We start from the raw sequence: 25,584 nt of genomic DNA, 5'->3' as shown, positions 1-25,584 counted from the left end.
GTCTTCAATGCCTTTTCACCTCTGTCATGCTGTCACTGTCGTGCTCTGCTCTTGCAGAGCGTAATGTATGAAAAAATGAATCATGAATGTCCAGCTGTGATTCAATCAGCTGTTGTCATGGTGTTGGTAAACCACTGATTGAATCAGCATCTCATATCTGACTGCCAGGCATTTTGTCTTTTTTTTTATAGTTCTCTTTACTCATCATTCTAGTTTGTTTTCTAATCACCATATCATCTGCTGCAGAAATAGTCTTGAGCCCATTTTTAAAAAAATGAATGGCTGCTACTGAAAAGATTTATGCAAGTCTGAGTTACAGAACATAAAAATTCAGGATGTGACAAAGACTTTCAATCTAATACGACTGGTACATCTTTACTGTGGACAAATTCTTGTTAGCACTGTGGGATTTACATGTCTTTAATTGACCTTGTGTTTCCTATTATCATTGCTAATAGCCAAATGAGTGGACATTCCATGGCCTGCCTCTTTGTAATTATGAATTGCTCACCAAACTGGATTTGAAGGGATAGGTGGGGCAACCTGATTAGCTTGCTACTTTAGTTTTATAAAGTACTAATCGTTCTTACGTGTCATTGCACAGAGTCAAGATGAAGTGTCGCTTTCAGGTGAAGTGGAGTTCGAGGGCAAGGGATAATTGGACCAGGGCAGGCTGACGTTATTCAGTCCCCATTCTGAAGTCATAAATTCTATGTTTATTTTTATGTTCTCATTACAATTTCCTGTGTCCAAATTTATTATAGAGATTGCCTATGTAAACTTGTTGCACTGTAATTGCACTCTCCTGCCAATGATGGTCCTGCAGCACTACTAGTGGTAGAAGAGTGTAATTTTTAAGTGACAAGTTTACATAGGTAGTTTTCATTATAAATGTGGACATTGGAATTTATCATGGAAGAAGTTGACGAGAAGCACACGTGTAAGAATTTTAATATTATTTAATATATTAATAGATTTGTTGTTGCCCCTCGTACTCCCTTCCTCCCCTGAAGATGGTGATGCATGCTGATGTATGGTTCCACGTATCTTGCTTTTAAGGCTCAGCTTAGACAATGATGGTTGAGGGACTGTTTAACAATGGGGCCCACCATAGTTGAGTCTAATTCTTTCCTCACATGACATTCACAGGTGGACATTTTCTAGTAGGAGTCAATAGTTGCCCGGTGGGAGTTCTGCAGGAGGATTTTTAACCTCCCCCTGCCAAGAGGCAGTGAGGAAAATGTTGCGGCTAAGATTGGTTAACTCGGCACAGTTCAGGGATTTTACCTGGAACATTCATGGTCCGTAAGGGTAGGGAGAACTTCCATAATTCTTTCTCACTTCAACATCTTTAATTTTTTCCTTTTTTTCTTTGACCAGTCATCAGCTCATCCTGTTTAAAGAAAATAGTCCAAAAAAACAACAGATAACAAAAGTGGGGGGTTGATTATGTAAATGTTTTCTTTAAGTAACTGGTGCAGATTAAGAATCAGGCCATTTCAAATAAAAAGGACTGCATTATTGGACACATGGAGTTATGAACCTTTATAATCCAGCACAGGTTGGAGGGGGCGAAAGACAGCAGGACAGAGGAACTGTCAGTATGCCTGAGAATACATTTGATTGTTATTTTCAGATTAAAAAGCCTGCTAAGGATCAGGAACCACATGGGTTTCATGAAGTAAGACAACACTGACTTTTAATTATGATTTGACCTGGTTTGACGCAGTCTTACGAGTTTTGACGCACGTCTGTCATGATTGATGATGATTGTTTGTTCCAATTATGTGTTCAGTTGTACTCCCAGCCCCACATTATGCAGGTTCAGTATGATAGTTTCTGAAGAGCAGGGTTAATGTAAAGATACCTTAGTTGTTTTCCGGAAGGATAGCGTGAGTTGTAACTAATAATAGAAGTGAGAAATAAAATGCTGTATAGGTATTCCAACACAGGGCTTCATCACTGGACCACGACTATCAGCATTGTGGTGATATGTATTGTGGTGTCTTATTCTCTGCATCACGCACTCAGGCACATTGCTGCCATATAATTGATAAAATTCCAAGTTTGGCATCACAGGACTGAGTAAATATGGAGCGGGTAGTGCTTGGACTGGAGTGTGTTATTGGATGACGCACTGAGAGGTTGTGAAGATAATATAAATTGAGAGCAAAGCTCAAGCAGTTTCAGTGCTTTGTGAACCCCTGTTTTACATCCCTGGAATACACTCCAGCCTCCCTTATTCTAACTGTGTTACAAGTAGAATGGATTATTTTGTTCTTGGCAGTTTTCTGTTTGCCAGCAACGGATGTGATGCTATGTCTGGCTCTAGTTCTCTTCACATTTCGGTAATAGCATTCCCTGTATTGTGCTGGGGTCAAGGGTGGATAAGGAGCTGACAGAGGCAAAATTTTTATAACCTGATGCCTGATTGAGCTTGGAGAGCAAGACCTTGAAGTGGGGTCATGTAAAACTGAAGATCAGAGTCCAGTGACATTATGAAGCCAGTTACAGTATTTTGAAGTCAAAAATGTACCTTCTTTATCTGAGGCTGAGGTATCCTGAGGGTTGTGGTGGGCATGAACCATACACGAGTGGGATCAGTGTCTTTAGGAAAGAAGTTGGGGCGAAAATTAATCATTGAATGTTAGTCTTAGAACCGTTTCTTCTCCTTTCCACTACAATAACACGTGTTTTTCTGTGAGGGAAGGGCTCATAAACCAGCAGTTGCTGGAGTATTTGAGAATGTCCATGTGTTTTTTGAGAGATCTGTTCACTAATTTTTCACCAATAACTGTCCCCGATTTATAAATTTCCTGGAACGCTGGTTGCCTTTCTCCAGCACTATTGCAGCTCGATCTCTTGGCTTCAGTTGCAAGGCATCTTTGAAAAGGGTTGTTAACTATGAACTGCGAGTTACTGTGAAGCATGAAAAGGTTTTTGAAGCCTGACTGCTGCAAAGGTTAACCCAGGATTGTGAGCCATTTATGCTGTGCAGTGTCTGACGAAGAAAGGGTTTCTGTTGTTGAGGTAGAAGCTGCATAGAACTTGAGCTTGTGTGATGGCTAGTTGTTGCAGGCTGAAGGATGAGGATTTTACATAACTCCCCCAGTGGCGTAATTTGCAACGGCAGCACCTGATGTAGTTGTGAGCCACACATAAAAGGAGGGCCTGGGTTCAATTCCTTGTTTGTGATGAGTCTCTTAATCTCAACAAGGGTGACAGTTGTTGCTTCCCAAAGTCAATTCAGAGCATTCGGGCTACAAAAGGAAGAATCTCTTGCAATCACTGTCTGCTGATCCCTACTGGAAAGCGTGCATGTATGAACATCTGGAAGGACAGCATCGGGCTTGGTTGTATTTTCAGAAGCCTGCAACTTGCTGTCGAGTCTCGCATATGAAAAATGAGCACGGTGTTGAGGATTGCTGATGCTCGTAGAATTATGTCCCCTAGTCAGCACCTACAGGAAAGCTGGGACAAAAATTAGGACACGCAGCCGCATAGAGCCTCTTATTCACAGTTTGTGATTTTGCTAATATTCAGCATGATCAAAAAATAACAAAAGTCACTGGCTTTGTGTCCTCTCACCTTATTGTTTTGTCCAAAATGAGTTCTGTTTTTCCAGAAAAAAAAGGACTGATGGCACAGTGGATTAGTGCACAGTCCTTTCACTTACCCCTGAGAGCAGTGGGATTAATGGCCACCAACAATTTTAATTTCCTAATTTTCTTACCTCTTCTGAAAGTTGTTTAACCTATGCTATAAATACAGTTGTACTGGAGGTGGCAGGCCTCTTATGCCAATTGGCTATTATTCTTGGAGCCCCGAACAGGATTTTCAAGTATGGACAGATTCCCAGCTGAGCCTAATCTGTTTCTCACCTGTTACTCTCACACACAAGGAAGGGCATTTTCCATTTGATACTGGATGATGATTAGGAGGAACCCTGACGAATGAAATTGGTGCTTCACAAGAGACTTGTGAGAAAAATTCAGGTGTGTTCTGTCAGAAGAAATGCAGCACTGTGGGCTGTAAGTTGGTTGACAGGGGGAAAAATAGTTAGGATAAATGGGTGTTGCTCAGACTGGAGAAGGGTTGGAAGTGGTGTACTCCAGGGTTTAAGAACTTTTGTTGTTGATACTTAAAGAATGTTGGACTTGGTTATAAGGAACACAGACTTGAAATTTGCTGGCAACACCAACGTAGAAAGTTCGCCAGTGAGCAGGACTGTAAAAGATTTGAGAAAGATATAGACAAATTAGCAAAGTGGGCAGACAGGTGACAGATGCAATTTAATGCGGATAACTACAAAATAATAAAATTTGGGAGAAAAAACAAAAAAATGGGAGTATATACTTTATGGGAAAACATGGAAGAGTGTGAATAAATTGAGATCTTTGTGTTGAAAGATGTAATTCCAGGAAAGACCGAGTGTCGGCAGATAAAGCCATTAGAAAGGCACAGTAGGATTTTGGGTTTATAAATAGGACATAAAGCACAAAAGTCAAGAAGTCATGATTTTATGGAAAATATCACTTTGGTCACAGAGTAGTGTGCGGTTTTGGATGCCTCGTTATAGAAAGGACATTAAAGCAATAGGGAACAACATAAATTCACCAGAGTGGGCGAAGTAGTTAAGAGGAGAGACTTGAGCTGCTGAGATTACTTGTACTGGAGCAGAGAAGGTTGTGTCTGTGCCTGCTTTGTGCTGCAGCAATCTAAAACTAATCCCACTGCCCTGTATTATCTTTGCAAATGTTACACCCTTGTTCAAAAAGGGTGTAAGGATAAACCCAGCAACTTTCGGCCAGTCAGTTTAACCTCGGTGGAGGGGAAACTTTTAGAAACGATAATCCGGGACAGAATTAGCAATCACTTGGACGAGTGTAGATTGATTAGGGAAAGCAAGCATGGATTTGTTAAAGGCAAATCGTGTTTAACTAACCTGAGTTTTTTGATGAGGTAACAGAGAGGGTCGATGAGGGCAGTGCAATTGATGTGGTGTATATGGACTTTCAAAAAGCGTGTGATAAAATACCGCATGGTAAGCTTGTCATCATGATTGCGGCCCATGGAATAAAGGGGCGGCAGCAACATGGATACAGAATTGGCTAAGTGACAGTAAGCAGACAGTAGTGGTAAACGGTTGTTTTTCGGACTGCAGGGAGGTGTTACATAGGTGTTCCTCAGGGGTTGGTGCTGGGACCACTGCTTTTCTTGATATATATTAATGATTTGGACTTGGGTGGACAGGGCACAATTTCAAAATTTGCAGATGACACAAAACTTGGAAGGGTAGTGAACAGTGAAGAGGATATGGGAGTCAAAGGTTATAGTAGTTAGACGGGAAAGTAGGGTTGAGGTCGGAATCAGATCGGCAATGATCTTATCAAATGGCAGAGCAGGCTCGAGGGGCCGAATGGCCTACTCTTCTTAATTTGCATGTTCATATGTATGTTCGTAGGATAGTGATAGACTTCAAGAGGATATAGACAGGCTGGTGGCATGGGCGGACACGTGGCAGATGAAGTTTAACGCAGAAAAATGCAAAGTGATACATTTCGGTAGGAAGAACGAGGAGAGGCAATATAAACTAGAGGGCACAGTTCTAAAAGAGGTACAGGAACATAGAGATCTGGGGGTATATGTGCACAGATCGTTGAAGGTGACAGGGCAGGTTGAGAAAGCGGTTAAAAAAGAATACGGGATCCTGGGCTTTATAAATAAAGGCATAAAGTACAAAAGTGAGGAAGTGATGATGAGCCTTTATAAAACACTGGTTCGGCCACAACTGGAGTATTGTGTCCAGTTCTGGGCACCGCACTTCAGGAAAGATGTGAAGGCCTTCGAGAGGGTGCAGAAGAGATTTACTAGAATGATTCCAGGGATGAGGGTCTTTAGTTACATGGATAGACTGGAGAAGCTGGGATTGTTCTTGGAAAAGAGAAGGTTGTGAGGAGATTTGATCGAGGTATTCAGAATCATGAAGGGTCTCGATCGAGAGAAACTGTTCCCATTGGCGGTCAAGAACCAGAGGACATAGATTTAAGGTGATTGGCAAAAGAACCAAAGGTGACATGCGGAAAAAACTTTTTACGCAGTGAGTGGTTAGGATCTGGAATGCACTGCCAGAGGGGGTGGGGGAGGCAGATTCAATCATGGCCTTCAAAAGGGAACTGGATAAGTTCTTGAAAGGAAAAAATTTGCAGGACTACGGTGATAGGGCGGGGGAATGGGATCAGCTGGATTGCTCTTGCATCGAGCCAGCATGGACTCGATGGGCTGAATGGCCTCTCTGTGCTGTAACCTTTCTATGCTTCACATATTTATCCACTTTTCCCATAGAAGATGCAATGATTACTGCCTCAACCACTCCCTGTGGCAAAGAATTCCATGCTCCAACAACCCAATGCAAAAATAAATTTCTCCTAACCTTTCTTCACACTTTTAACAATTTTACTTCTTGTCACTGACACTCCAATCAGAGGAAACAGCCTTTCGCTATTTATGCCATCAAAACTCTTATTAATTTTAACACTGGGCCAAATGGCCTCCTTCTTTGCTATAAAGTTGTCTGGTTCTATTATTTTTTGGTCCTCTCCTTGTCCCAGGTGCACTGACACCAAACATAGCACCCAATGTTTGACCGAACTGCCAATGGCTTTCCGAGTCTATACAGCTCAGCACCACGCATTTACACACTGAGCTGATGGTAGAAACTTGCCTACTGCATTTTATGAAATGATCTTAGCTACAGCTAAATCTTTGGAATGATCTACGAAGCAAGGTAAAAAAAAACCAAGAACATCGGATTTATTTTGACAGTAACCTCAGCGTCCTGTTCAACCCTGAGCTGAACCCCGTAAGCCATTTCCTCTCTACCACAAACACCACCTGCTTCCACCTCCATACCATCACCCACCTCTGGCCCTACCTCATCTATTGCAAGGAGTTTCGTGAATAAGCAGATGAGCTGAGGGCACAGATGGGCACATGTGGAAATATTCTAGACACAAAAGGCATCAAGGGGTATGGGTAGAGCGCGGGAGTATGGTATTGAGATATAGGATCAGCCATATTCATTTTGAATGGCGGAGCAGGCTCGAAGGGCCGAATGGCCAACTCCTGCACCTATTTTCTTTGTTTCTATGATGATATAGCTATTACTGAAACATGGCTTAAAGAAGGGCAGGAATAGCAGCTCAACATTCCTGGTTACATGATTTTCAGACGAGATAGAGAGGGGGATTAAAAAAAGGGGGGGTCGCAATATTAGTTAAAGAAACAACTACAGCTGTGAGGAGGGATGATATGTTCGAAGATTCATCAAATGAGGCCATATGGGTTGAGCTAAAGAACAAAAAAGGAGCAATCACATTGCTGGGAATGTACTATAGACCCCCAAACAGTCAAAGGGAGAAAGAAGAGCAAATATGTAGGCAAATTTCTGGGAAGTGCAAAAAAAAGGGCAGTAACAGTCGGGGATTTCAACTACCCTGATATTAACAGGGATAGAATCAGTGAAAAAGGTATTGCGAGCGCAGAATTCTTAAAATGCATTCAGGAGAACTTTTTTAGCCAGTACATAGCAAGCCCAACATTAAAGGGGGCATTTCTAGTTTTAGGGAATGAAGCTGGTCAGGTGGAAGGGGTATCAGTGGGAGAGCATTTTGGTGGTAGTGATCATAATTCAGTTAGATTTAGTGTAGTTATGGAAGAGGACAAAGATAAACCAGGAGTAAAAATTTTCAATTGGAAAGGTCAATTTTACTAAGCTGAGATGTGATTTAGCAAAAGTGGACTGGAAACAGCTACTTGAAGGTAAATCAGCATCAGAGTAGTGGGAGGCATTGAAGGAGGAGATAGTGAAGGTTCAAAGCAAATATGTTCCCACAAAGAAAAAAGATTGGACTGCCAAATCTGGAGACCCCTGGATGTCGAGGGGCATACGTGGTAGGATAAGGCACAAAAGGGAAGTTTATGTCAATAGCTCAACAACATAAGAACGTAAGAAATAGGAGCAGGAGTAGGCCATACTGCCCCGTGAGCCTGCTCCGCCATTCAATAAGATCTTGGCTGATCTTTGACCTCAACTCCACTTTCCTGCCTGATCCCCATATCCCTTGATTCCCCTAGAGCCCAAAAATCTATCTATCTCAGCCTTGAGTATACTCAACGACTGAGCATCCACAGCCCTCTGAGGTAGAGAATTCCAAAGATTCACAACCCCCTGAATGAAGAAATTCCTCCTCATCTCAATCTTAAATGGCCGACCCCATATCCTGCGACTATGCCCCCCAGTTCGAGACTCTCCAGCCAGAGGAAACAATCTTTCAGCATCCAACCTGTCAAGCCTCCTCATAATCTTATGTTTCAATGAGATCACCTCTCATTCTTCTAAACTCCAGAGAGTATAAGCCCATTCTACTCAATCTCTCATAGGACAACCCTCGCAGCCCAAGCATCAATCCAGTGCAACCTTCGTTGCACCGCCTCTAAGGCAAGTATTTCCTTCCTTACATAAGGAGACCAAATCTGCACACAGTACTCCAGGTGAAGTCTCACCAAAACCCTGTACAATTGTAGTAAGACTTCTTTACTCTTGTACTCCAACCCCCTTGCAGTAAAGGCCAACATACCATTTGCCTTCCTAATTGCTTGCTGTACCTGCATGCTAACTTTTTGTGTTTCTTGTACAAGGACACCCAAATCTCTCTGAACACCAACATTTATAGTTTCTCACCATTTAAAAAATATTGTCGTCTTCTATTCTTCCCACCATAGTGAATAACCTCACATTTCCCCACATTATAGACCATCTGCCACCTTCTTGCCCACTCACTTAACCTGAATATATCCCTTTGCAGACTCTTTGTGTCCTCCTTGCAGCTTACTTTCCCACCTAGCTTTTTATCATCAGCAAACTTGGATACATTACATTCGGTCCCTTCATCTAACTCATTAATATAGATTGTAAATAGCTGAGGCCCAAGCACTGATCCTTACGGCACTCCACTGCAGAAAGCCTAGAGGAGTATAGAAAGTGCAGGGATGAAATTAAAAAGAAAATTAAGAAAGCAAAGAGAGGGCATGAAAAAATATTGGCAAGTAAAATTAAGGAAAACCCAAAGATGTTTCATAAATACATAAAGAGCAAGAGGATAAGGGAAGAGTAGGGCCTGTTAGAGACCAAAAAGGTAACCTGTGTGTGGAGGCAGAAGACGTGGGTATGGTTCTTAATGAATACTTTGTGTCTGTCTTCACAAAAGAGGTGGACAATGCAGACACTGTAGTTAAAGAGGAGTGTGAAATATTGGATGGCATAAACATAGTGAGAGAGAAAATATTAAGGGGTTCAGCATCTTTGAAAGCAGATAAATCGCCACGTCCGGATGCAATGTATCCCAGGCTGAAAAGGGAAGCAAGGGAGGAAATAGCAGAGGCTCTGACTATCACCGTCCAATCCTCTCTGGCTGCAGGCATGGTACTGGAGGACTGCTGACGTTGTACCATTGTTTAAAAAGGGAGAAAGGAATAGACAGGCCAGTCAGCCGAGCTTCAGTGGTGGGCACATTATTGAAAACAATTCTGAAGGACAGTGTTAATCATCATTTAGAAAAATACTGATTAATCAAGGATAGTCAACATGGATTTGTTAGGGAAGGTCAACTCGTGTCTGGCTAACTTGATAGAATTTTTTTAGGAGGTAACAAGGAGGGTCGATGAGGGTTGCGCGTTTGATGTAGTCTGCGTGGATTTTAGCATGGCTTTTGACAAGGTTCCACATGGCAGACTAGTCAGAAAAGTAAAAGCCCATGGGATCCAAGGGAAAGTGACAAGTTAGAACCAAAATTGGCTCAGTGGCAGGAAGCACAGGGTAATGGTCAACAGGTGTTTTTGTGACTGGAAGTCTGTTTACAAGGGGTTCTGCAGGGCTCAGTGCTAGGTCTCTTGCATTTTGTGGTATGTTTTAATGATTTAGACTTAAATATATGGGACATGATTAAGAAGTTTGCAGATGATACAAAAATTGGCCGTGTGGTTAATAGTGAAGAAGAAAGCTGAAAACTAAATGAAGATATCAATGGACTGGCCAGGTGGGCAGAATAATAGCAAATGGAATTCAATCTGGAGAAGTGTGAAGTAATGCATTTGGGGAGGGCAAACAAGGCAAGGGAATACACAATAAATGAGAGGTGTAGAGGAACAGAGGGACCTTAGAGTGCATGTCCACAGGTCCCTGAAGGTAGCAGGACAGATAGATAAGGTGGTTAAGAAGGCATACGGGGTACTTCCCTTTATTAGTCGAGGCATAGAATATAAGAGCAGGGAGGTTCTGCTCGAACTGTATAAAACACTAGTTAGGCCACAGCCAGAGTACTGTGTACAGTTCTGGTCACCACATTACAGGAAAGATGTGTTTGCATTAGAGAGGGTACAGAGGAGATTTACGAGAAAGTTGCCAGGAGTGGAGAATTTTAGCTATGAGGAAAGATTGGATTGGCTGGGATTGTTTTCTTTGAAACAGAGGAGGCTGAGAGGAGATTTAATTGAGGTGTATAAAATTATGAGGGTCCTAGACAGAGTGGATAGGAAAGACCTAGTTCCCTTAGCAGACAGATCAATAACCAGGGGGCATAGATTTAAATTAATTGGTAGAAGGATTAGAGGGGAGTTGGGGACAAATTTTTTCACCCAAAGGGTGGTGGGGACCTGGAACTCACTGCCTGAAAGGGTGGCAGAGGCAGAAACCCTCACATTTAAAAAGTACTTGTAAATGCACTTGAAGTGCCGTAACCTACAAGGTTATGAACCAAGAGTTGTAAAGTGGGATTAGGCTGGGCCGTGTCTGTGCCAGCCTTTTTTGGCTGACACAGACACGATGGGCCGAGTGGCCGCCTCCTGTGCCGTAAATTTCTATGATTTCTGTACTGAAACTCATCTGTGTCTTTCGCTGCACATTCAACTATTCTAGTGCCGGCCTCCGATCATCCATCCTCAATAAACTTCAACTCATCCACAACTCTGCTGCCTGTGTCCTAGCTTGCACCAAGTCCTAATCACCCATCACTCCTGTCTTTGCTCACATACATTGTCTCCCAGTCCCCCAGTGTCTCAAGTTTAAAAATCCTCATTCATGACAATGACAGCGTTGTACCCTGTACTTTATTCCGTATACCACTGTTGCCTTTACTTTACCCTAAGTTGTTATTCAGAATACAATTTGATGTTATGGTGGGGGTGTTAATATTATAGAGAAATGGGGATCTCATGTGAAGCAGAAGATGATACAGTGGTTTGAATGACCTTTTCTCATCTCCTTTACTTATTAACTGTACACACAAAAAAAGTCTGTTGCTGCCTGATTCTGTTTCTGGCACCAGATACACAAGTCTGTGATGTTTGCCTTCAAGTGAAATCATTGCCTGCAGTAACTAATTTAGATTTTTTTTTGTAAGAAGCTCTGAAGTTCTTTGCAGTTGAATTTGATCTTCTATTGATTCAGAGCAAACAGACAAGCTAGTCGTGCCCCACCCCAATTTTCTTCCATTCCCTCTCAAAAGCAGTGACTTCAACAATGGTCTGAGTTCAAAAGTACCCGCCAGTGACGGTTCTTCATGTACGAACCTGGATGATGAGCATTTGCAGGTTATTCAATCACCTAGGGCATCACAGCTAATCTCCTCCTCCGATATTCACTTGCAGTTCCTGGTAACAGTTGTTAAATAGTGATCAGGAAAAGGAATCCTTGCAAAATCGGATTCTCCAGGACAAAGTTCAAAAACAGAATAGACGTCTGTATCCTAAAACACCATCACCTCCAAGTTTCCCTCCAAGTCACACACCAAATACTATCGTAGGAGTGTCATTACCATGAGGACTGCAAGGTTCCAGAGGGGCAACTAGGGGGTTGAAGTACAAGAGTAGGGAAGTCTTGCTATAGTTATACAGGACTTTAGTGAGACGTCACCTGGAGTACTGCGTACAGTTGTGGTCTCCTTATCTAAGGAAGGATATACCTGCCTTAGAAGGGGTGTAACAAAGGTTCACTGAATTGATTCCTGGGATGAGAGGGTTGTCCTATGAGGAGAGAATGAGTAGAATGAGCCTATATTCTCGAGTTTAAAAGAATGAGATGTAATCTCATTAAAACAGATAAGATTCTGAGAGGACTTGACAGGGTAGATTCTGAGAGGCTGTTTCTCCTGGCTGGAGAACTCGGGGTCATAGTCTCAAGTTGGCCATTTAGGACCGAGATGAGGAAAAAATTTTTCACTCAGAAGGTTGCAAATCTTTGGAATTCTCTACCGATGTTCAGTCATTGTGTATATTCAAGACTGAGATTGATAGAATTTTGGACACAAAGAGAATCAAGGGATAAGGGGACAGGGTGGGAAAGTGGAGTTGAGGTTGATGATCAGCCATGATCTTAATGAATGGCGGAGCAGGCTCGATGAGCCGTATGGCCTACTGCTCCTATTTCTTATGTTATAATTTGACACTGAGCTACATAAGGAGATATTAGGACAGGGGACCAGAAGCTTGGTCAAAGAGGTAGGTTTTAAGGAACATCTTGAAGGAGGAGAGAGAGGCGGAGAGGTTAAGGGAGGGATTTCCAAAGCTTAGGCCTAGGCAGCTGAAGGCACGGCAACCAATGGTGGAGCGAGAGGCAAAAATTGGAGGAGCGTAGAGATCTCATAGGTTTGTAGGGCTGGAGGAGGTTAGATATCGGGAGGGGTGAGGCCATGGAGGGATTAGAAAACAAAAATGAGAATTTTAAAATCGAGGCATTGCCGAATCGGGGGCCAGTGTTGGTCAGCGAGCATGGGTGAATGGGACTTGGTGCGAGTTAAGATAAGGCAGCAGAGTTTTCGATAAGCTGTGATTCTATGATATCTTTAATGATCTTGAATACCTCAATAAAATCCTCTTCGTCTTCTCTAGTGTAAACAAACTCAACACCTGTAGTTTCTCCTTGTAGTTCAGTGCTTGATGCCAGATATTAGATGGGCAGCCCTTTTCCAGTGGCATCATGTCCTTCCTGTAATACAACAACCAGAGCTGGACGAACCAATGCCCTGTAAAGGCTCAGTACGTATCGCATGTGCTATACAGCCCAAGGTCTTATTTACCAATGCTGGGGGGTTTTTTGCCTCCTCCCTAGCTAAGCAAAATGATGAACACTCCAACTGCCACAATTGCTGAAGTTATCTCACCAGCACGGACTGGGATTTCCCTACTCTTTGTAGCTCAGTATCACATTGTGACACAATTTACCTACTAGGGCCATTATATTAGCTCAGAAGTGATTGTTGTTTTGAAAAGGATAATTTGGCCTTTTGCCCAATATGGAATGCAATAATATTTTGGTTTATGTTTGAAAGTTATATGACAAATCACAGAATTCCTAATTCTGGTGATTTGCTGCTTGTGAATCCAGAAAACGTGTTGACAGGGCAATAAAATCTGCCACTTAATTGTCACCTAGTTTTCAGAATGTTTCAAGTAATTCTCTGCTGTTGTCATTTACTAAGTTACTACTGGAATTATTTTTTTAAAAATCAATAGTAATTGAGTCACTTTACAACCACGACATGTAACTGGCTTTTACAGGATGGATTTTCCATGATCTGGAGCACATTGACTGCTCTTACCCTGTGGTATGTAACTTTTAAGAGAAGAGCATGCTGAGTTTTCACTCAGAACGGGAGACTCTTCTTTCCTAGCCCACTGGCTTTATGGCCTATCGTAGCACCTGAACTGAGATCAGTTAACTCAACATAGGCTAAGATTGAACTCGGACCGTTGGTCTGTACAGCTCAGTGCCACACCTCATGGTTTACCCACTATCAGCAAAGCGACACGTCATTGACGTTTGTAATTTACTATTTCCTCCTATAGAGTGTGCCACGTCATGATTTAAATGTTTGCCTGCTTCTCCATGACCTTGCTTCAGTTATGAAATCATGCAAATCTGCCCATATCCTACCATTACCTGGGTATGTAGAGTAATTATTGAGCCCTTTATTCAGAATACCAAAATCATAAGTTTTAAACATCTCGTATCATAGAATTATGAAGCATAGAAGGAGGCCATTTGGCCTGTCGTGCATGTGCCGACTCTTTGAAAGAGCTATCCAACACTGGTTCAGCCACAACTGGAGTATTGTGTTCAGTTCTGGGCACTGCATTTTAGGAAATATGTGAATGCCTTGGAGAGAGTTCAGAAGAGATTTACTAGAATTATTCCAGGGACGAGGGACTTTAGTTACGTGGATAGACTGGAGAAGCTGGTGGTGGTCTCCTTGGAACAGAGAAGGTTGCGAGGAGATTTGATGGAGGTATTCAAAATCATGAAGGTTCCAGACAGAGTAGATAGAGAGAAACTGTTCCCATTGGCTGAAGGGACAAGAACCAGAGGACATAGATTTAAGGTGATTGGCAAAAGAACCAAAGATGATATGAGGAAAAACTTTTTTACACAGCGAGTGGTTAGAATCTGGAATGCACTACCAGAGGGGGTTGTGGAGGCAGATTTAATCATGGCTTTCAAAAGGGATTGGGATAAGTACTTGAAAGGAAAAAAATTGCAGGGCTACGGGGATTGGATGGGGGAGTGGGACTAGCTGGATTGCTCTTGCATAGAGCCGGCACGGACTCGATGAGTCGAATGGCCTCCTTCCATGCTGTAACCTTTCTATGATTCTCGCACCACTCACCTGCTCTTTCTCCATAGTCTTGCAACTTTTTCTGTTTCAAGTATTTATCCAATTCCCTTTTGAAAGTTGCTACTGAATGTGCTGCCACCACCCTTTTAGGCAGTTGATTCCAGATCATAACAAGTCGCTGATCATAACAACTTCCATCAGCAAAGTGATGGAAGGTGTCATTGACTGAGCTATCAAGCAGCTCTTACTCACCAATGACCTGCTCACCGATGCTCAGTTTGGGTTCCGCCAGGACCACTCGGCACCAGACCTCATTACAGCCTTGGTCCAAACATGGACAAAAGAGCTGAATTCCAGAGGTGAGGTTAGAGTGACTGCCCTTGACATCGAGGCAGCATTTGACCAAGTGTGGCACCAAGGAGCCCTAGTAAAATTGAAGACAGTGGGAATCAGGGGGAAAACTCTCCATTGGCTGGTGTCATACCTAGCACAAAAGAAGATGGTAGTGGTTGTTGGAGGCCAATCATCTCAGCCCCAGGACATCGCTGCAGGAGTTCCTCAAGGCAGTGTCCTCGGCCCAACCACCTTCAGCTGCTTCATCAATGACCTTCCCTCCATTATAAGGTCAGAAATGGAGATGTTCGCTGATGATTGCTCAGTGTTCAGTTCCATTCGCAACCCCTCAAATAATGAAGCAGTCCGTGTCCGCAGTCCTGGACAACACCCAGGCTTGGGCTGATAAGTGGCAAGTAACATTCATGCCAGGCAATGACTCTCCAACAAGAGAGAGTCTAACCACCTCCCCTTGACATTCAACGGCATTACCATCGCCGAATCCCCCACCATCAACATTCTGGGGGTCACCATTGACCAGAAACTTAACTGGACCAGCCACATAAATACTGTGGCTACAAGAGCAGGTCAGAGGCTGGGTATTCTGCGGCAAGTGACTCACCTCCTGACTCCCCAAAGCCTTTCCACCATCTACAAGGCACAAGTCAGGAGTGTGATGGATGAGTGCAGCTCCAACAACACTCAGGAAGCTCGACACCATCCAGGACAAAGCAGCCTGCTTGATTGGCACCCCATCCACCACCCTAAACATTCACTCCCTCCACCACCGGCGCACCATGGCTGCAGTGTGTACCATCTACAGGATGCACTGCAGCAATTTGCCAAGGCTTCTTCGACAGCACCTCCCATACCCGTGACCTCTACCACCTAGAAGGACAAGGGCAACAGGCACATGGGAACAACAGCACCTGCATGTTCCCCTCCAAGTCTCACACCATCTCGACTTGGAAATATATCGCCGTTCCTTCATCATCACTGGGTCAAAATCCTGGAATTCCCTACCAAACAGCACTCCCTTCACCATACGGACTGCAGCGGTTCAAGAAGGCGGCTCAGCACCATCTTCTTAAGGGCAATTCGGGATGGGCCATTCATGCTGGCCTTGCCAGCGACGCCCACGTCCCATGAACGAATTTTTTAAAAAGCCATTGTACATTTTGGTTGCATGGTGCTTGCAGGATGAATACAATGAAACATGTAAATTTCTCGGCTTGACTGCTTACACCAACAGCAATGGAAGTCAAGAGGTTGAGGCAATGTTGTCTTGATTTCTAGGGATTAATTAGACCTGGTGAGAGGCCCTGCATACAAGTGGTTATGTTGGTTGGGATCGTTACCATTCTTGGTCAGTGTATGGGTTACTGTGCCATGGGAGGGAGTGGTTTGTGCTGACTGAACCTCCAAGATAGGGCCCCGGCTGTTATGATATTTCTGCAGTTCCACTCATAGGATGAACATCACTCTATCGGATATATCCCACATGTGCTTCAGTCATGAGTTTATTGTGGGGAGGGCTACATTTTGCCACAGAGGGTTACCTTTGGGCTTTTCCCTCCCTCTATACTGCGCCATTCACACTTAAGAGGCTGGGTGACCTGTTCAGAAGGTTCTTATGTTGCTGTTTTCAAATCAGCTTTGTGAGACTTGCCATGTAATTTTTCCCTGTCCCTCCTGGGAAAATGCCTCGCATTCTGCTCAGTACCTCCTGCAGGTGCCTGTAGGCTGTGTGTCATAACTTTGATCTAACACTTGCCATGTCAGTCTAATTTAATTGGCCCCTGTGAAGAAAGCAGAAGTAGTACGCCTTACATGATTGTCTGTAACTTCCAAAAGAGGTGCTTGATTGAAGCTGGCACCAAAAGTCATCAGTTATAAATGTCAAACAGGTAGCTCCCTCAACGGCAAAGTGGGTGAATACACCATCCGGTGTAACACCAACCTGTACAGACCACAAGGCCCAAGGTTTGGTTCCCGATCTGTACCAATTTACCTGATTTCAGACATGTTTCCAGATCGTTGTCCAATTGGCTCCTGCTGGAAAGGGCACATAGGTGCACGTCAGGATCGTGCTTGGCTGTGATGGCTCCAAGCCCACATTTCGAAAAACCTGCTGACACCTACAAAGAAGAATTGGCCACAAGGGGAAATTAAAAGGAGGGCAGCCAACTTCCCTGGAGCTGGACCCCAACTGAGATCAGCAAACTCAGCGCAGATCTGGTTTCAAACCTGGAATCTTCTGTTCTTGGTGGCTGAGCTCTCACTATTTACTGAGCTATCGGGCTTCCTGCTGAGTTACTTAACTCAGAAAATTTCATTTCGGTATAGTGCATGCTGGGGACTTGTACCTATCCGATGTGTGGACCCAACTTAAAAAAACACAACCAGCAAAATACATGCACATTGATGCGTTTCTGTTCATGGTCTAGAAGCAGAAATAAGTAACGTTTCGAGTTTAGAGTAGATCAATAAATAATAAACATGGGATCAAAATACCACAGATTAAGGATGTAGTGGCATCACAGAAAGTGCAGCTCCTTTCAAACTACCAAAAAAAGGTTCTCTTCTTGCCATGGCTTTGAATCCATTTGGTGGCAGCCTGGTTGCCAGGGACGTATTTGTTCATTGCAAAATTTTCTGTGGTATGCTGGCAAAATAGAGATAACAGTTGACGTGAAGCTTAGTCTGATGTGTCTGTGTAAAAAAAAGGTTGAATTTCGTCTTGTGAACATTAACATCTCATTGACTGAACAGTGCAATTTGGTATACGATCTTGCTGTCTTTGAGTGCTGTTACTGTGGGGCACTGTGGCCCCTGAAACCAACTGCAAAGGGGGAAGAACTTGCAAGTTACCCTTTGTGTTTTCAGTAATGACCTCGGTGTGCTCCTGAATCGGGGGGTGGGGAGCTGAAAGATTAATCCAGCTGAGTTTCCATCTTGTCCTTCAGCTTTATACCCTGTTCTGAGATTGGCAGGTTGATGGCACACTCCATCAAATGGAGAAGATGGTGAAGGTCAGGTTGTACAGATGAGAAGTTGTACAACTGCTGAAGGCTAGTGTCACCTTGTCATGTGAGGTTTTACTCGTGTGTTTTTGTGCCCAGCGTTTCAGTGAATGTTGGTTGAAGTGTGGGCTCTTCTTGTCTGTCACACGCAAGTACACATTGACGCTTGGCTTTGCTATTAATGGGTGGGGGAGAGAGAGGAGACGTTATTTAATACTGTTGTACACTATGCGATGGCAATCAACATGGTTGACTCTTAATTGTATTCTGAAATGGCCGAACAAGCCGCACAGTGGATCGATCAGGGCAACTAGGGATAGGCAACAAATGCTGGCTTTGCCAGCGACAGCCACAACCTGAGTGAATAATAATTTTTAAAATTGTTTCAAAGTTTGTTGTCTTGTCCTGTGGGACATGATGTATGCTTAGATATCCACCTCACATTTAAAAATAAAACAGACGCAAGCTCCTTGTACATATGCTAAGGGATTTCTGCAATTCCTTTGATGTAATTTCCTCATTACACTTCTGACATCAAAGAATACAGAATCTTCTAGCACATGCATATTCCAGTAGGGGGTGGGGTGGGGGTTCCATAGTGAAAGAACGCGAATGACTCTTCCAACCCCCCTCCCCCTGTTTTGCCGTTTTAATGTTTGGGAGTTGTTTGAAGTGTTAATTGAGGTGGAACAATAGTATATGTTTTGGAGAACCTGGCTAACGCTCTTTGCTATCTTACCATGATAACACCCTGTGTCGTATTGTATTTTTTTTGGTCCCTGTTACAATAATTGACATTTTTTGACATTTGAACAAATCTACTTGAAACTAAAGTTGAAGATATGTCATGTATTTATTCCCCCAAAAGTCCTGACATTTACGTTTGTTCACACAGACGCCGTCGATCAGAGTGGAGATGGGCTGTGGAAAGGGCAGCGATTGTCAACCGTTGGACGTGGCTGCAAGCTCAAGTATCCGACCTGGAATACCGAATAAGGCAGCAGACGGACATATACAGACAGATCCGTGCTAACAAGGTAGGTGCACAGGTTGACACAGGAACAGAAGTGTCATTATTTTTCCCCATTACAGGAGAACTCCAGCTGTTTAAAAGGTTGTACATTTCAGTGTTTATTCAAAAATTTAGATGTGTGGTGTGGTACAGGTATACTGTTCTCCTTCAGCCAGTATGTTCTCGGCATGATATTGTGTGTTTTAGGGCACTACATTGATGTCAGGTCTGCAGGACGGAGATGGAAATGGTCTGGTATGTGACTTAAATGTTAGGGCTCATTAACTTTCATTCAACTAAGAGACTGTTCTGTCTTTCAACGAAAGAGTACTTAAATTTTGAAGCAGAGGAACTTGCAGGACGATGGGGAGAGAACAATGCAATGGGATTTGTTTTCAATTACTCCAGCATAGTGCCAGCACAGAAAAGATGGACCAGATGGCCTCCTTCTATGGTTCTATGTCAGCATGCACTTGACTTTTTTCCCCACTATATACAATTTATCAGAGTTCATATTTTGACAAAATTTACATTCTTATTACCATATCATAGTCAGACACTACTTTCATCAAATACAAACACAAACTGGATTTCTACAATGATTTTAATTTTCGTCCGGTAGTTTGCATCCATGTTTGTTCACTTTGTCTTGATACCAAATCATTTAGTGCTTCCTGTAATTTACTTTTTCTCTAATTGACATTTAATGTTGCAGAATAACCTCCAACAAATGTGTACCAATAAAAAGGGAGAGGTTGACTTAAGATTCTGGTTCATAGGAACAGGAGTAGGCCGTTTAGCCCCTTGAGCCTGTTCCGCCATTCAATGAGATCTTGGCTGATCTGTGACCTAACTCCATGTACCCGTCTTAGCCCCATATCCCTTAATACCTCTGGTTAACAAAAATCTACCAATCTCAGATTTAAAATTAACAATTGAGCTAGCATCAACTGCCGTTTGCGGAAAAGAGTTCCAAACTTCTGCCACCCTTTGCGTGTAGAAGTGTTTCCTAACTTCGCTCCTGAAGGTCCTGGCTCTAATTTTTATGCTATGCCCCCAAGTCCTAGACTCCCCAACCAGCGGAAATAGTTTCTGTCTATCGACCAAATCAGTTCCCCTTAATATCTTGAAAATTTCAATCAAATCACCCTTTAATCTTCCAAATTCCAGGGAATACAACCCTAGTTCATGTAATCTCTCCTTGTAGTTTAACCCTTGGAGTCCGGGTATCATTCTCGTAAATCTTGTTCTCCCCCCAAGGCCAGTAAATCCTTCCTAAGGTGTGGTACCCAGAACTGAATGGGAATCAGGGGGAAAACTCTCCAGTGGCTGGAGTCATACCTAGCACAAAGGAAGATGGTAGTGGTTGTTGGAGGCCAATCATCTCAGCCCCAGGACATTGCTGCAGGAGTTCCTCAGGGCAGTGTCCCAGGCCCAACCATCTTCAGCTGCTTCATCAATGACCTTCCCTCCATCATAAGGTCAGAAATGGGGATGTTCGCTCATGATTGCACAGTGTTCAGTTCCATTCGCAACCCCTCAAATAATGAAGCAGTCCGAGCCTGCATGCAGTCAGACCTGGACAACATCCAGGCTTGGGCTGATAAGTGGCAAGTAACATTTGCGCCAGACAAGTGCCAGGCAATGACCATCTCCAACGAGAGAGAGTCTAACCACCTCCCCTTGACATTCAACGGCATTACCATCGCCGAATCCCCCACCATCAACATCCTGGGGGTCACCATTGACCAGAAACTTAACTGGACCAGCTACGTAAATACTGTGGCTACAAGAGCAGGTCAGAGGCTGGGTATTCTGCGGCGAGTGACTCACCTCCTGACTCCCCAAAGCCTTTCCACCATCTACAAGGCACAAGTCAGGAGTGTGATGGAATACTCTCCACTTGCTTGGATGAATGCAGCTCCAACAACACTCAAGAAGCTCGACACCATCCATGACAAAGCAGCCCGCTTGATTGGCACCCCATCCACCACCCTAAACATTCACTCCCTTCACCACCGGCGCACAGTGGCTGTAGTGTGTACCATCCACGGGATGCACTGCAGCAACTCGTCAAGGCTTCTTCAACAGCACCTCCCAAACCCACGACATCTACCACTTAGAAGGACAAGAGCAGCAGGTACATGGGAACAACACCACCTGCACGTTCCCCTCCAAGTCACACACCATCCCGATTTGGAAATATATCACCGCTCCTTCATCGTCGCTGGGTCAAAATCCTGGAACACCCTTCCTAACAGCACTGTGGGAGAACCTTCACCACACGGACTGCAGCGGTTCAAGAAGGCGGCTCACCGCCACATTCTCAAGGACAATTAGGGATGGGCAATAAATGCCGGCCTCACCAGCGACGCCCGCATCCCATGAATGAATTTTTAAAAACTGAATACAGTGCTCAAGCTGTGGTCTAGCAAGGGCTTTGTATAGCTGTAGCATAAATTCTACCCCCTTGTATTCTAGTCCTCCAGATTAAAAGGCCAGCATTCCATTAACCTTTTTGATTATATTCTGTACCTGTCCAGGTACCTGTCCAATTCATGGGAGCAGAGGACAAGAGTAGGCCAATCAGCCCCTCAGACCCCATTCCGCCCTTCAGTTAGATCATGGCTGATCTGTATCGCAACTCCATTTACACACCTTGGTTCCATATCCCTTAATACCCTTACCTAACAAAAATCAATCAATTTTCAGTTTTGAAAGTTTCAATTGACCTAGCCTCAATAGCTTTTGGGAGAAGAGAGTTCCAGATTTCCACTACCCTTTGTTCGCGGAACAAGGTTTGCAGAAAACCTGTTTCCATTCCCTCAGCTTTTATTTGGCGGCCACTTTGGTGGGTGCCAGTACCTCACCTGGAATCTTAACCAAGCAATTCAGAAAAAGGAGAGCCAGAGGGAAGTGGATGCAGCAGCAGAGACACAAAAGGAAGAATGAAGTGAAATGCTTTGTCTTAGGTGTGTAAGATTTCAGCCAAGAATCATAGAAGTTTACAACATGGAAACAGGCCCTTCGGCCCAGCATGTCCATGTCGCCCAGTTGCCTGCACTTGGCCCATATCCCTCTATACCCATCTTACCCATGTAACTGTCCAAATGCTTTTTAAAAGACAAAATTGTACCCGCCTCTACTACTGCCTCTGGCAGCTCGTTCCAGACACTCACCACCCTTTGAGTGAAAAAATTGCCCCTCTGGACCCCTTTGTATCTCTCCCCTCTCCCCTTAAATCTATGCCCCCTCGTCATAGACTCCCCCACCTTTGGGAAAAGATTTTGACTATCGACCTTATCTATGCCCCTCATTATTTTATAGACTTCTCGAAGATCACCCCTAAACCTCCTACTCTCCAGGGAAAAAAGTCTCAGTCTATCCAACCTCTCCCTATAAGTCAAACTATCAAGTCCCGGTAGCATCCTAGTAAATCTTTTCTGCACTCTTTCTAGTTTAATATTATCCTTTCTATAATAGGGTGACCAGAACTGTACACAATATTCCAAGTGTGGCCTTACTAATGTCTTGTACAACTTCAACAAGACATCCCAACTCCTGTATTCAATGTTCTGACGAATGAAACCAAGCATGCTGAATGCCTTCTTCACCACCCTATCCACCTGTGACTCCACTTTCAAGGAGCTATGAACCTGTACTCCTAGATCTCTTTGTTCTATAACTCTCCCCAACGCCCTACCATTAACGGAGTAGGTCCTGGCCCGATTCGATCTACCAAAATGCATCACCTCACATTTATCTAAATTAAACTCCATCTGCCATTCATCGGCCCACTGGCCCAATTCATCAAGATCCCGTTGCAATCCTAGATAACCTTCTTCACTGTCCACAATGCCACCAATCTTGGTGTCATCTGCAAACTTACTAACCATGCCTCCTAAATTCTCATCCAAATCATTAATATAAATAACAAATAACAGCGGACCCAGCACCGATCCCTGAGGCACACCGCTGGTCACAGGCCTCCAGTTTGAAAAACAACCCTCTACAACCACCCTCTGTCTTCTGTCGTCAATCCAATTTTGTATCCAATTGGCTACCTCACCTTGGATCCCATAAGATTTAACCTTATGTCACAACCTACCATGCGGTACCTTGTCAAAGGCTTTGCTAAAGTCCATGTAGACCACGTCTACTGCACAGCCCTCATCTATCTTCTTGGTTACCCCTTCAAAAAACTCAATCAAATTTGTGAGACATGATTTTCCTCTCACAAAACCGTGCTGACTGTTCCTAATTAGTCCCTGCCTCTCCAAATGCCCGTAGATCCTGTCTCTCAGAATACCCTCTAACAACTTACCCACTACAGATGTCAGGCTCACCGGTCTGTAGTTCCCAGGCTTTTCCCTGCCTCCCTTCTTAAACAAAGGCACAACATTTGCTACCCTCCAATCTTCAGGCACCTCACCTGTAGCTGTCGATGATTCAAATATCTCTGCTAGGGGACCCGCAATTTCCTCCCTAACCTCCCATAACGTCCTGGGATACATTTCATCAGGTCCCGGAGATTTATCTACCTTGATGCGCATTAAGACTTCCAGCACTTCCCTCTCTGTAATATGTACACTTCTCAAGACATCACTATTTATTTCCCCAAGTTCCCTAACATCCATGCCTTTCTCAACCGTAAATACCGATGTGAAATATTCATTCAGGATCTCACCCATCTCTTGTGGTTCCGCACATAGATGACCTTGTTGATCCTTAAGAGGCCCTACTCTCTCCCTAGTTACCCATTTGCCCTTTATGTATTTGTAGAAGCTCTTTGGATTCTCCTTTGCCTTATCTGCCAAAGCAATCTCATGTCCCCTTTTTGCCCTCCTGATTTCTCTCTTAACTCTACTCCGGCAATCTCTATACTCTTCAAGGGATCCATTTGATCCCAGCTGCCTATGCATGTCATATGCCTCCTTCTTCTTTTTGACTAGGGCCTCAATCTCCCGAGTCATCCAAGGTTCCCTACTTCTACCAGCCTTGTCCTTCACTTTATAAGGAATGTGCTTACCCTGAACCCTGGTTAACACACTTTTGAAGGCCTCCCACTTACCAGACGTCCCTTTGCCTGCCAACAGACTCTCCCAATCAACTTCTGAAAGTTCCTGTCTAATACCATCAAAATTGGCCTTTCCCCAATTTAGAATTTTAACTTTTGGGCCAGACCTATCATTCTCCATCGCTATCTTAGAACTAATGGAATTATGATCACTGGTCCCAAAGTGATCCCTCACTAACACTTCTGTCACCTGCCCTTCCTTATTTCCCAAGAGGAGGTCAAGTTTTGCCCCCTCTCTAGTCGGGCCATCCACATACTGAATGAGAAATTCCTCCTGAATACACTCAACAAATTTCTCTCCATCCAAGCCCCTAATGCGATGGCTGTCCCAGTCAATGTTGGGAAAGTTAAAGTCCCCTACTATTACCACCCTATTTTTCTTGCAGCTGTCTGTAATCTCCTTACATATTTGCTCCTCAATTTCCCGTTGACTATTTGGGGGTCTGTAGTACAATCCTATCAAAGTGATCTCTCCCTTCTTATTTTTCAGTTCTACCCATATAGACTCAGTGGGCGAACCCTCGGATATATCCCCTCTCACTACTGCCGTGATGTTCTCCCTAATCAAGAACGCAACTCCCCCTCCTCTCTTACCTCCTGCTCTATCTTTCCTATAGCATCTGTACCCTGGAACATTGAGCTGCCAGTCCTGCCCCTCCCTTAGCCATGTTTCAGTAATAGCTATAACATCCCAGTCCCATGTACCCGTCCATGCCCTGAGTTCATCTACCTTCCCCATCAGACTTCTTGCATTGAAATAAATGCAGTTTAATCTAGACTTCCCTTGGTCTTTGCCCTGCTTTCTCAGACCATCTGTCCGGTCATGTTCTGTACACTCTCCCTTACTGCCTTTTGTTTCTGTCACCACTTTACTTCCCACTGACTTCCTGCATCGGTTCCCATCCCCCTGCCATTTTAGTTTAAACCCTCCCCAACAGCACTAGCAAACACTCCCCCTAGGACATTGGTTCCAGTCCTGCCCAGATGCAGACCATCCAATTTGTACTGGTTCCACCTCCCCAGAACCGGTTCCAATGTCCCAGGAATTTGAATCCCTCCCTCTTGCACCATCTCTCAAGCCACGTATTCATCCTAGCTATCCTGTCATTCCTACTCTGACTAGCCCGTGGCACTGGTAGCAATCCTGAGATTACTACCTTTGAGGTCCTACTTTTTAGTTTAACTCCTAACTCCCTAAATTCAGCTTGTAGGACCTCATCCCGTTTTTTACCTATATCGTTGGTACCTATATGCACCACGACAACTGGCTGTTCACCCTCCCCCTCCAGAATGTCCTGCAGCCGCTCCGAGACATCCCTGACCCTTGCACCAGGGAGGCAACATACCATCCTGGAGTCTCGGTTGCGTCCGCAGAAACGCTTGTCTATTCCCCTTACAATCGAGTCCCCTATCACAATAGCTCGGCCACTCTTTTTCCTGCCCTCCTGTGCAGCAGAGCCAGCCATGGTG

General features: G+C 44.0%; 1 protein-coding gene across 4 annotated transcripts in view; it reads left to right on the top strand.

The window, feature by feature from the left end:
* LOC137312488 (KAT8 regulatory NSL complex subunit 1-like) overlaps positions 1–25,584 on the top strand; it is a 201,835-nt gene that overhangs the window by 119,404 nt on the left and 56,847 nt on the right. For all 4 annotated transcript variants that reach the window (XM_067979051.1, XM_067979045.1, XM_067979040.1 and 1 more), the window contains exon 2: positions 18,921–19,062. In XM_067979051.1, coding sequence (XP_067835152.1) covers positions 18,921–19,062 — 142 coding nt within the window. The remainder of the gene's footprint in view (positions 1–18,920; positions 19,063–25,584) is intronic.

Source organism: Heptranchias perlo, chromosome 3, assembly GCF_035084215.1.
Source record: "Heptranchias perlo isolate sHepPer1 chromosome 3, sHepPer1.hap1, whole genome shotgun sequence".
NCBI lineage: Eukaryota > Metazoa > Chordata > Chondrichthyes > Hexanchiformes > Hexanchidae > Heptranchias > Heptranchias perlo.
This window is presented reverse-complemented; position numbering and strand designations above follow the sequence as displayed.